Source organism: Neurospora hispaniola (assembly GCF_033458365.1).
Source record: "Neurospora hispaniola strain FGSC 10403 chromosome Unknown B0T23scaffold_2, whole genome shotgun sequence".
In the NCBI taxonomy this organism is placed as follows: Eukaryota; Fungi; Ascomycota; class Sordariomycetes; order Sordariales; family Sordariaceae; genus Neurospora; species Neurospora hispaniola.
Genome location: NW_026944407.1, coordinates 2,941,730 through 2,953,232, shown reverse-complemented (window position 1 = coordinate 2,953,232; position 11,503 = coordinate 2,941,730). Strand labels below are relative to the sequence as shown.

The window sequence follows — 11,503 nt, the reverse complement described above, 5'->3', positions numbered from 1 at the left end:
TACACACGCTCTCGGCACTAGCGTTAGTTTGGCCAGGCCGGCCATAACGGGCCAATCTTTAAACCAGCTTTGAGCAACTGCTGAGCAAAAAACGTCGTAGGCCACCGACGACGAAGAGCCTGGTATCAGAGGATGCGACATAGCGGCCTCAAGACCGACTACTTGTCCATCTGCTTGCCGGGTGTGTGATTTAGATGTAGATAGCGTCGAGTCCCATTCTTGATCCATTTCTTTGAAAGCCCGCCCGTGTGCCGTCTCACACGCTGAGTAGCAGGCGTCCCGTTGTGACTCAAGCCTGGAACGTGTGGGCCGCGGAGAGATCGTTGGAGACTTGGAAGGTCGAAAGTCTCGCCGAATGGGGTGTAAATTTTGGCAGGCGGGATATGAATCTTCGTTGCCCATGAATAAGGCCATTGAGAAGAGAGGATCCTTGTAGGAAAGGATCCGAGAGAGGGCGTGAACACCACCAATTCTTCTCACGGACTATCCAGAGACTCCATCTGTCCTGGGAACACACAGAAAGATCTCTCGGCCTGTGAGGTCCTCGACGTGGCCCACCGATCTCCATGTATCATGTTCATGTTCTCCTCCCTCCTCGATTTTCAAGGGCCTCCTGTTCCATTGAGTGTTTCCCATCTCTCGCTTTGGACGTAGTATTTTATCGAATCAGCGTTGCAGCGCGCTGTGTGGGCAGCGTAGCGAGGTCTGGGAGATCGGGGCTCGGGATGACGCCGGAGGACGGAGAAGGAAGTGCAATTCGGGGACCCTCGGACCTCTGAAGGGGGTACTCGTATCTTCGAATCGCGTGTAATCGAAGTTATCTGTTGGATGGGCCATTCCGGTAGATGTCCTATAGCTCTTTGCCAGAGAGCTTGGGAACCGTCACAACTACACAATAGCCGAGCTTCGCCGGGCACCACGCCGACGAACAGGATGTCGCTTGCCACGGCACACGCAGCTTGCAAGCACGGGATGAAGGGGAGACGAGACCGGTTGGGGAGCAGGACATGGCCAAGTGGTTGAACTTACTCTTTAACAGCACTGGAAGCTGAGCAGTGTCCTTGCGTGTTTTTTTCCAACTGGAGGAAGGGACAGGACCAATTGCTATGGGAGCCGCCAGTTCAGCATGGCGTCGACGGGCACCAGTAGGAGGATAATGGAATACGGACCTTGTCACGACGCTAATGACGACTTTGGGGGTTGCTGGCGGTACAGGAAAACAACCGCAAGGCACGAGAGAAATAATCGAAAGCCGAAAGCCAAGAGGACGTTTGGTGCGAGTAAGGCAGGAATGAAACCCTCTGGAGATGTGCACCACACACGGCAAAGCAAACGCAGACGACTCCAATGAAAAGAGAAGTGAAGAGCGGAAAGCAGATGAAGAAGAAAGGTGGAGGGAGTCCTTGCTACATAAGTGGTGGTAGAAGTAGAAAAAGGTGAAGAAAGAGGACGAGGAATAAATGTGGTGGAGTTTCCAGTTTTCGGGCAGAGCAAAGCTAAAAAAACGTAAAAACTTGGAAAGTTCGCGCCGTTCCTCGCTTTCAGGCGTGTATATTACGGTGCGCCGACGTATCGCCTGACGCGGGGACCGACCAAGCCCAGAGCAGATTTTCACACGCAGCGGGTGTTCAGAGTCACGGTACCTAGTGTACTGTGTCCGCCATCGATACTTTTTTCCCCGCTGCAGTGATGTACGGTTCGTTACTACCTGCAGCGAAGTCTTCTTTACGCCGCTAACGAGGATCCTGGCACAAGCCGCAATGGTGGGCATGGTGGGGAAGTGGAAGGGAGGGGAGGCCGACGCCATGACCGCGTTCTAGCGCATTGATGATACTATCATGTGCGGATGTACCCGAGACCAAGGTGTACTTGGTTCGCACGACCGGTTTGGCCATGTCCGTTAGGTACCAAGCTCCGCTGGAGTGACTTGCATGAACTTGCACCCTGTTAGTGCAGATCACCAATTGCGTAGGGAAAGAACTAACGTGGACTGGGATGAGAAAACATATTCCTCAGAGCAGGTAGGTAGGTACGATGCAAAACGCTCTTCCCACGCCGCGGCCTCAACATCAAGAGCAGGCAGCTTCCTCCAATTCCCACTACTTCAACCTGGGCAGGAACCTCAAATATTCAGACACCCTCCCAGCGGTTGTAGCCGGCGCAAACCCTCTCCTGTCTGGTCTAAACTGAAGAAACAGGCTGGAAGATGTCTGTTTTCGAACGGCAGGAAATGTCTGTAGCAGATGGATGTCTGTCCCTTGGACGTAAACATGGCCAGATATGACGGAACCGCTCTCAACGTGTCCGCATTAGCACGCGCATGGTGAATGTTATCGAGGCCCGGTATATATGCACTCTCCTTGATAATTCAAGCTTCTGCCAGCTGTGAACGGAGGGAGTGAATCGCATACCGGAGTTGCTTGCTTCGGGCTTCCGTCTTTCTGGCTACCGGTGCCTTGGGCGTCCAAAGTCTCCAACATCTCCCGGTACCTTCCTCTAGTAGTCAGTGCGTTCCATCTGTATGTACGTGGGAGGGAGAGCCAGGAGTCAAGGCTAACCATTATTGTGGCAAAATGCATTTTTGGTCGGTGATAAGAAGCAGATGGGATGATTCGTGGTCATTGGGGGCCTGTGATGGAGAGCAACTTGGTCGTCGGACTGGACTAGGTAAGCCCGCGCGCTCATCATTTATGTGTCTGGTGGCGGTGATGAGGAGTGTAACTTGATGGACGCTTAGCGGTCACAAAGCGCTTCCAACTCCGTAGTGAAAGCGTGGTCGGCTTCAGGCTTCTCTGATGAAGCTCCAGAAAGCTGCTTTCAGTAGGACGGTGGCAGCAGTATCAGGAGGGAGAGAAAAGATATGTACCACGAATCTTGTGAGGATGCGTGAATGGAACCTCCAAGCAATGCAAGTCGCAGAAAAACTGGGCGTGTTTTGCCCCGGAGCAAGTGGACGAATCAAGAAATGGGAAATTCGCATTGACAGGGCACAATGGGGGTGGAAAAGATGCTTTAAAGTCCCAAGAACCCCGAATGTCGTGCATCTCCAGCAACCACGCGGCGCCGCCTGTCACTAGCGATCCGTTGTATGTACGGTATGTACACCGATCTAGCCAGGTACCGACTTTTTGCTGACTGGTGGGTTTGTCCCCATGTGCCGAATGATCAAATAACAATCCCCATTCTTTAACCCCAATATGCCTCTTGCCTGTCAGCCTGTTACATGGACGACTGGACTTACGACATTAAGCATTGCTTAACCGTCCTGTCCCAGATCTGTTGGATGGGAATTCTCTCATCCAATATCCGGCTTTCAGGAAAAAAATGGTAAGTTTTCCTCGACGAGAATGGAAAGAGAGGTTTCTGTCAGCGAGAGTCGTCATAAATCCCAGCATGCACTGTTTAGTGTGCGATACAACCTTCCCCGGATCTACAGTTACCTCAATCCGCATTTTACAACCAATGGGGGCGGAGTTTAGCCGCCACGATCGAGAAGCATGATCGATGTCTTGGAGGATGCCTCGACTTTTCTTAGCTGCGTCGACATGCTACGCTCTTTCGTATCTTGACTTTTCGCAGCCAACACTCCATGTCCCCAGCACCTAACTGCGGCAGAAATCTTTCTGCCCACAATTTGGAATCCGAACCATATACACCATTCGTAACGGGCTTAATGACTGTGACCCGAGGTTTTTTTGAAGCAAATTTGCTTAAATCATGCCCATGATGTTTGGGCCCCAGAGGAGTGAAGGAGGCTTGGATGTCGAAAAACATACAGGCAGACTTTGTATAGACTGAGCGGCCGGTATCACGAGCAATTTTGTATGAATTTGGAGTGCGTATCTTTTAGCCCGTGGGGATGTCCGCAATGGCATAGATACAAATTATCAGATGAAGTGCCCAGTGCTGCTTGTTGGCAATGAGCTTTGAAGAGAGTGAACCGGTTGACTTCCGTGTTAGTTGTCACTGAAACTTTCAGGGAAGATTGTCAGCCGACAGATTACATGAATATAAAGCACGAAAGCAGCCATAGCATACCTATTGGGGACGATACGAAGAACTGCGTTCAATTTGGCACTCCGGCTCTCTAGGTAGCATTGCAGTACTCCCCGAAATTATAAGCCAGATAACTGAAGTACCTGTAAATATTGGAAAAGGTCAATCAACGGGCAGTAAGCATAGCGAGGTGCGCTTGGCACTTATCCTGTGATGTACGCTCACGCAAAACGAGTTGCAGGTTCAACTAAATACCCTCAGCCAAGTTTTTGCAGCCGACGGGGAGGATTGGGAAAAAAGAAAAAAAAACAACATTAAAAAAAGATAAAATAAAATAAAAAACAGAGTGGTAAGTAGGTAACCTACATCGAGGCATGTGGCCACTAGATAGTATCAGTATGATAAGGTATGAGCGCTGCAGCAATATTTTCCGTAGCTGGCAGCGCATAGAGATACTTACTACTCATCAGGCTGCATTACCTCCAAGGACTTGCAACTTGCCATATGAGCTGCGTAATTTCAGCTTGCAAACACGTGCCTAACGATAATGGAGCTGAAGCTGCCCGACGAGGTGCGAGCAAAAGTATCGATCGACATTCGAGCAAGAAAGTCGTTGACGAATGTTTCAAGATGGCCTCTACAGTACTGCCATGGAAGGTACCTTCATCGTGATTAGTCCCAAAACCGGCATTGGAGGACTGGACGGAATGATTTGATGGACTGGACCTTTCCTCCGTTGAATCCATTTGGCCGTTGCTACTAAAGCTTGCCCAAGCAGTTGTCCAATCGGCAGGTCCGGATTCGGCAGCTGCTGTCGGCCCTGGCCCCACTAGTGGACAAGCGTGATTAGTCATTCATGGCGGGGTTGCAATACGTACCTCAGCCAAGGTACCTGCCAGCTCGCGTGGGCATTTTGTGCCTGCCAGCGAACCATTTGCAGCTCGTCCGGTCAGGAGTGCCCCTGGTTGTCAGTTGGCATCGACCACAATGGATGATCAAGTGAGCCAACCGACACGACTATCGAAGCAGAGAAATACCATACTACCACACGAAGATCGCCAGGCACAGCTGGATGACGAGGATTTAGAACGTGGCGATGCCTGCCTAATAGTGTAGTTCACCTCACCACTTAATTTACTGTTATTCTCCTCTGCGCGATTGCGACTGGCTCTTTCTGGGGTGAAGCCTCCAATTCAACTCCCATCACCACCACCAAAACAAGCACAGATATTGTTTCATTTACACCAGATAGTGCAATATGGCGACCTCATCAACCGAACAAAGAGAGCTTGACCTTGTCGAAAAGGTGGATTTTCGCATTCTCGCCGTGGCCAACAACGAAGAGAAGCTACAGCAGCTTCTCAAAACATTCCTACCGCCTTTACTCCTGAAAGCCGGCAGCGACTATGCTTCAGTCCGCAACAAGGTCTGTCATCATAAGTCGCGCTCGTCTTGAGAGACCCAACCTGCGTAAATGCTCACATTGTCATGTCCGCAGGTCGTTCAAGTATGCCAGAGGCTCACCACTTTCATCAAACAACCCAGCATTGTACTCCCCGTTGCCGCTCTGCTTGACCAATACAAGGCCACAGGGTCACAACTTATCAAGCACTTCGATCTCGTCTTCATTCAGCACAGTATCGTCAGACTAGGTCTGGTAGAACGTCGAGAGCTCATCCCCAAGATCCTCCCTGGAATCGGCTCGGATGTGAGCGCTTCGAGAGCCGGCTTGTTCAACGTCTTCCTCCGTTGTCTTCATGACTTCAAGCTGCCGCTCAGAGGAAGCAAGGAGGATGAAACGCTCCGGGGACAAATAGGCCTTCAGGATCCCAAAGACGCCCAGTTTGTCGCCGACTGGTTGGGAAAGCTGCTATTGTTGCGTATAGCTGCACAAGGCTCTGCGAATTCCCCTGGGCTGGCCCAGTCGGATCTCCCTTTTCTCACACTGAACAAGCCCGAGACTTGGAATCCTGCCGAGTCAGGTCTCAGTTTGCCCGAGACGCGAATTCAAGCCGTCAATTTTCTCGCCAGCGGTGCTTTCACGGACCAAGAACGTTTCCTCCCGGCCATCTATGCTGCCTCGAGCTCCGATTTCCGCCTCGCCGGTGTTGGAGATGATATGCTCAAGAGAAGCAAAGTGTCGCTAGAAGACCGAGAGATTGTTCGCCAGCTCTTCGAGGCTCACTCAAGACTACCAGCTCGGTACAGGATACGTATTCTTGGTCTGCTGAGCAAGTCGGAAATATCAACTACCTTCACCGACGAGATCCTAGCAGCTTTCCGTCTAGATGTGGCCACGCAAAGAGAGAGTCCAGACGCTATGCAAGTCGACGGCCCTTCATCGTCTTCTTCATCGTCCGGGCTTGAACTTACCAAGGTACATCGGGCCTTGTTTGAGTTCATTGACTGGGTCGCCCGCATAGGTGCCAGCAAACCGGAATTCTCCAAAATCAGGGCCTTGCTTGTCACACTACTCCGGGAGTTCGTTGAGACACAGGGATGGCCTAAGCCTGAACGCCAGTCTCTTGATGACAACACACTTCGCTCCAGGGCCTACGAGACTATTGGCGTCCTTGCGAAGGGCACGGCCATGTCCGACACAGAGCGCATGGTTTTGGCTCAATGGCTGTTTAAATCTCTTTGCGAAGATCCCACTGCGGACGTCGTTGTCAACATTGACGCCGCTCTCTCCAGTCTTGCCGCAAACTTCAAACCACCTCACAACCCCGACCTGTCTGAACAACTTCACGCTCTGATCCTGGAATCCATGGTCAAGACGGAAGAAGGCAACATTGTTCGGAGCTCTCGACACGCTGCAACAAAATGGGCGAACCAATGCTTGCCATTTTCCGATATATACGCACGATGGGTTGATATCCTTGCAGTAGCTGGTCGGCGGGATGAGCGGAGTGACGTCGTTGAAGAGGGTCAAAAGGGCTTAGACCCTTGGACGTACTACGCCAACGAGGAGAAATCCCGAACGCTGCCGGCCTGGCACGACATGGTGGTTACCTTCTTGACAAAGACCATATCATACGGTGGCAAACCCGGTGCTGATATGGATATCGATGAGGGATCATCCTTTACCAACTTCCCAGGACAGTGTATCCGAGCCTTTCCTGTTGCTGTCGATTATTGCAAGCGGATTCTCTTCCTCACTGCATTACAAGACTTCACCATTGAACCGGGCTGGGAACGTCAGTTGAGCGCAACCGTACACTCTGATCTCAAGACCCGGCGTGCGATCCGTGATTACCTGGCCTCCAGCGAGCACAGTGAAGCCATCTTCTGCCTCCTCCGTTCGGCCTTTGACGGCATGCTCTTAGAGGACACCGAGATTGCAGGGTGGTGTGCACGTTCTTTCGTAGAACTTGCTTCCTTCACTCCGAGCAAGATCCTCGCACCATTGGTTCCTCGTGCTGTGGAATTGATGTCGCTCATTACTTCCAACAAGCGGGAGATCCGCCCACTTGCATGCTCGGCATTTGGCATCCTCGCCGCGCATCCGGCTAACAGCTCGGAATCTATCAACATGTTCAAGGGTACCTTGGCTGACATAACCAAGAACCTCAAGACAGCCGTTGGGTCGGAGCTCAATGCGGTCGAAGGAGCGTTCAACGCACTTGCACATCTCATCTCCAGATCGGTGTACTACTCTACAGACAAGGACAACAACGTCAGCAGTAATCTTGGCAACGTGTTTCCCACGCTTGATTCGGTATCCTCCAGCACGCTTTCAACCCAGGAGGCTATGATCGAGGCCTATAGCCAGCTCTGGACGGCGGGTATCTGCGTACTTCCTGGGGCGGACAAGGATACGATTTCCAAGGCCTTCGTGGATCCACTGGTTCTCCTTGCCAAAAAGGGCAATGAAAAGGCTATCACCGCTCTTGGGCGACTCGCAATGCCTTTACCTTCTGCGGAAACATCATCTAGTGAAGAGAGCAGCGATCTTGTTGCCCTCATACTTGAGAAGCTATTTGCTCTCTACGAGCTCAGACAGGCAGAGGTCCATTTCACGGTTGGCGAAGCCATTACCGCCGCCATTGCCTGCTGGGATTCTGAGGTCGTCCAGCTTACGCTGGACGTTGAGGCCAGAGGCGATTCATACCACATTCCCAAGCGATCTAATCGGATTACCGCGGTGTTGGAGAAGCTGCTCGCCGACTGCAAGAATACCAAGCCATCTCTGCTCAAGGCCTCCGGTATCTGGCTCTTTTGCATCATCCAGTACTGTGCTCACCTTGAAGAGGTTCAGTCCAGGCTACGCGAATGCCAGGTAGCATTCATGCGCTTGCTCAGTGCTCGCGATGAACTGGTCCAGGAGACTGCATCCAGAGGTCTCTCGCTCGTATACGAGAAGGGAGATTCGGCGCTGAAAGGTGACCTTGTACGCGATCTTGTGTCATCATTCACGGGATCAGGTCCGCAGCTCAAAGTGGATGAAGAAACAGAACTCTTCGAGGCCGGTGCGCTCCCGACTGGCGACGGCAAGTCCGTTACCTCGTACAAAGACATCGTTAGCCTTGCGAATGAGGTGGGCGATCAAAGTCTTGTCTACAAGTTCATGTCATTGGCAACGAACGCTGCCACTTGGTCCACCCGATCTGCCTTTGGTCGTTTCGGACTGAGCAACATTCTTTCCGAGTCAGAGGTCGACCCAAAACTGTACCCGAAGCTGTATCGGTACCGGTTTGACCCCAACCCGAACGTGCAAAAGTCCATGAATGATATTTGGAAGGCTCTAGTCAAGGATTCCAATGCCGTTATTGAGGCGAACTTCGATGCTATTATGAAGGACTTGCTCAAGTGTATCCTTGGCAAGGAATGGAGAGTTCGCGAGGCGAGCTGTGCTGCCATCTCCGACCTGGTCGCCGGACGGCCTTTTCAAAAGTACGAGCAGTACTACAAGGACATTTGGATGGCGGCCTTGAAGGTCCTCGATGATGTTAAGGGTACTGTGAGAAATGCTGCCTTACACCTTTGTATTGCTCTTTCAACAACACTGGTCCGCCAGTTGGAAGAGTCAGGCAACACTGCGTCTGCCAGAGCCATGATGAGCGAGGCCTTGCCATTCTTACTTTCGGACAAAGGAATCGAGAGTGGAGTGAAGGAAGTCAAGTACTTTGCTACCCACACAGTCATCAAGATCTGCAAGAAGGGTGGGAAGGCACTCAACCCTTACATCGCCACCATAGTCTCAAATCTCCTCGGAAGCCTTAGTACGCTTGAGGCTGATATTGTCAACTACTACTACCAACGAGCTGGAGAAGACGACAGAGATAAGATCGATAAATTTCGGAGCTCAGCGGTCTCTCAGAGCCCGGTCACTGAGGCAATCGAGAGCAGTCTCAGGACAGTTGACGCCGACGTCATGGTGGAACTAGCGCCGGCCCTCGAAGAGGCCATCAAAACAGCCATTGGTATGCCTACAAAGATCGGCTGCAGTCGCGTTCTATCTACTCTGGCAACTCGGCATACCGTAGACTTCAAGCCGTACTCAGCCCGTTTCCTGCAACTCATGGAGAAGCAGGTGCTGGATCGAAACGACGAGGTCAGCCAGGGTTATGCGCGTGCTGCAGCGTACATTATCCGCGGCTGTCCAGACGAGGCAAAGCTACGCTTCTCGGATAGGCTTTTGGAGCTCTACCTTGAGTCGGAGGACGAGGCTAGGCGTCAGAAGGTTGCAGATGCCGTCCTGGCCCTTTCGAAAATTTCGCCCGACCATTTCAATGCGCTCGAGGGCAAGCTTTTGCCTTTTGCGTACCTCGGAAAGCACGACACCGACGACTATGTCCGGAAAGAATTTGATGAAGTCTGGGCCAAGCACGCGGGAAGCAGCCTTAGCGTTGCTAGATACGTGTCCGAGATCGTCGAGCTTGTTCAACAGTCATTGAATACGGCACAATGGGCACTAAAGCATGCTGGCGCCCTGGCTATTGCGTCTGCTGTCGCAGGCATCACCAAGGCCAGCGATGTCACTGGACAAGTCAACGTTGAGAACCTCAAGACCTTGTGGCCCGTCTATGAGAAGGCATTGGCCCTCAAGACGTTCCCAGGAAAAGAAAAGCTCCTCAAGCCGTTTCCTGACTTTGTCAGTAAAAGCAAGGTGATCTGGCAGAAAGACGCCTCTTTCGGGGAACAACTGAAGAAAATCGCCGTTCGCGAGGCCAAGAGAAACAACAACGAATACCGGCCTCATGCGTTCCGCTGCCTGTGGATGTTCGCAGCTGCAAGAGACGACTTGACAATGCTGCCGACCATCTCGGAGATTGTGACGCCCTATTTGGACATGACCGCGGACGAGGACGCCATGGATGTCGACGATAAGGCGAGTACCAACAACAAGGCGAGAGGTCTGGATCCGAAGAGTCAGACGGCGTGGGCGGCTATGGAAGCTGTGGCGAAGGGGTACAATCGTGCAAAAATGCAGGAGGATGCGATGGGACAGTTGAAGGAGATTGCGCTTGCGCTGGAGGAAAACGCAAAGAAGCCGGATTTCAAGAAGCCGTACATCGGCCAGGCTCCGTTCGATGCCATCAGGAGGGTGTTTTGGTATGAATGCGTCTTGGAGTTGCTTGAGGCAGCTACCAAGGGTGGAGAAGATGGAGCTGGATCTCCAGATTCCCAGGTTCTTGAATGGTATTTGGCGACCTTGGATCTTGACAAGGCTGATACTGGAACGGAAGACCAGAGGCTGCTGAGGGCCAAGGCTACCATGGCGGCTGTGGCGATGGGGAAGCTCCCCAAACATGCGAGTGGTGATGCCTTGTCGGGAGTCAAGGAAAAGGTTGTGAAGGCGTTAACTGAGGAGCGTTCGTCGGAGGTGCAGCTGAAGTGGAAGGCGTGTTTGGTTCTGCTTGATTAGGACTTTGTGTGACAACGCCCTAGTGTCAAATTCATAGGAATACTGGAAGGGACTGCCGGTATACGGCAGACATCATGATGGGAACATAGATAGGCTCGAAAGTTCAACATTACCACCCTCTCTACATCTTCGCAAGTCGAACCTTGGTCACTCGCTATCTCTGAATCACAAATTCTAAACACCTGATGCAGGTTGTTGTGGGGGAGGGTTGGTTGTTCAGAATCTCACGCATAACCCTAACCCCCATCCTAGATCCTAGCCTGCTGTGTAGAGGTAGAGGTAGTGCTTGTCTCGTATTACTCGTGTAGAGTTGCCAAGGCCAGGGCCCATGGCGGCAGGCACAGTAGCCGGGGGACAGCAGGGAGAAGCTTCCATACAGGTCCAGCCGCTAGCTTGACTGCCCGTCGAGCGGACTCTTCAGTGCGACAGTGGGACAGCGTCCCTCTTGCGTCACTAGCTTGGGCGCCTTGGGAAATCGATCCAATGCCGAACGATTGATTCAACTTTTGACCTTTCGAAATCAAAGACGGGAAAGGTTTCATTCACTCTTCTACCGCTTGTCTTTTACTGCCGCAGAATATTCCCCCATTATCAATCGGCTACCAGAAATCAGTTCGCCACAATATCTTTTTCTATCAA

At 51.9% G+C, this 11,503-nt stretch overlaps 2 protein-coding genes across 2 annotated transcripts; one reads left to right on the top strand and one right to left on the bottom strand.

Annotated features, from left to right (window-relative positions):
• Positions 1-658: 658 nt before the first annotated feature.
• Positions 659-1,771, bottom strand: B0T23DRAFT_402562 (uncharacterized protein; the record flags this gene model as incomplete). Its single annotated transcript, XM_062838681.1, has 3 exons — positions 659-794; positions 1,026-1,406; positions 1,671-1,771. 3 exons carry the CDS (start codon positions 1,769-1,771, stop codon positions 659-661), a joined length of 618 nt encoding a protein of 205 aa, XP_062695699.1.
• Positions 1,772-4,978: 3,207 nt separating this feature from the next.
• Positions 4,979-10,988, top strand: B0T23DRAFT_451705 (ARM repeat-containing protein). The gene is made up of 2 exons (XM_062841124.1): positions 4,979-5,422; positions 5,495-10,988. The coding sequence occupies exons 1-2, from the start codon at positions 5,255-5,257 to the stop codon at positions 10,862-10,864; spliced, it is 5,538 nt and encodes a 1,845-aa protein (XP_062695698.1). The 5' UTR covers positions 4,979-5,254; the 3' UTR covers positions 10,865-10,988.
• Positions 10,989-11,503: the final 515 nt, after the last annotated feature.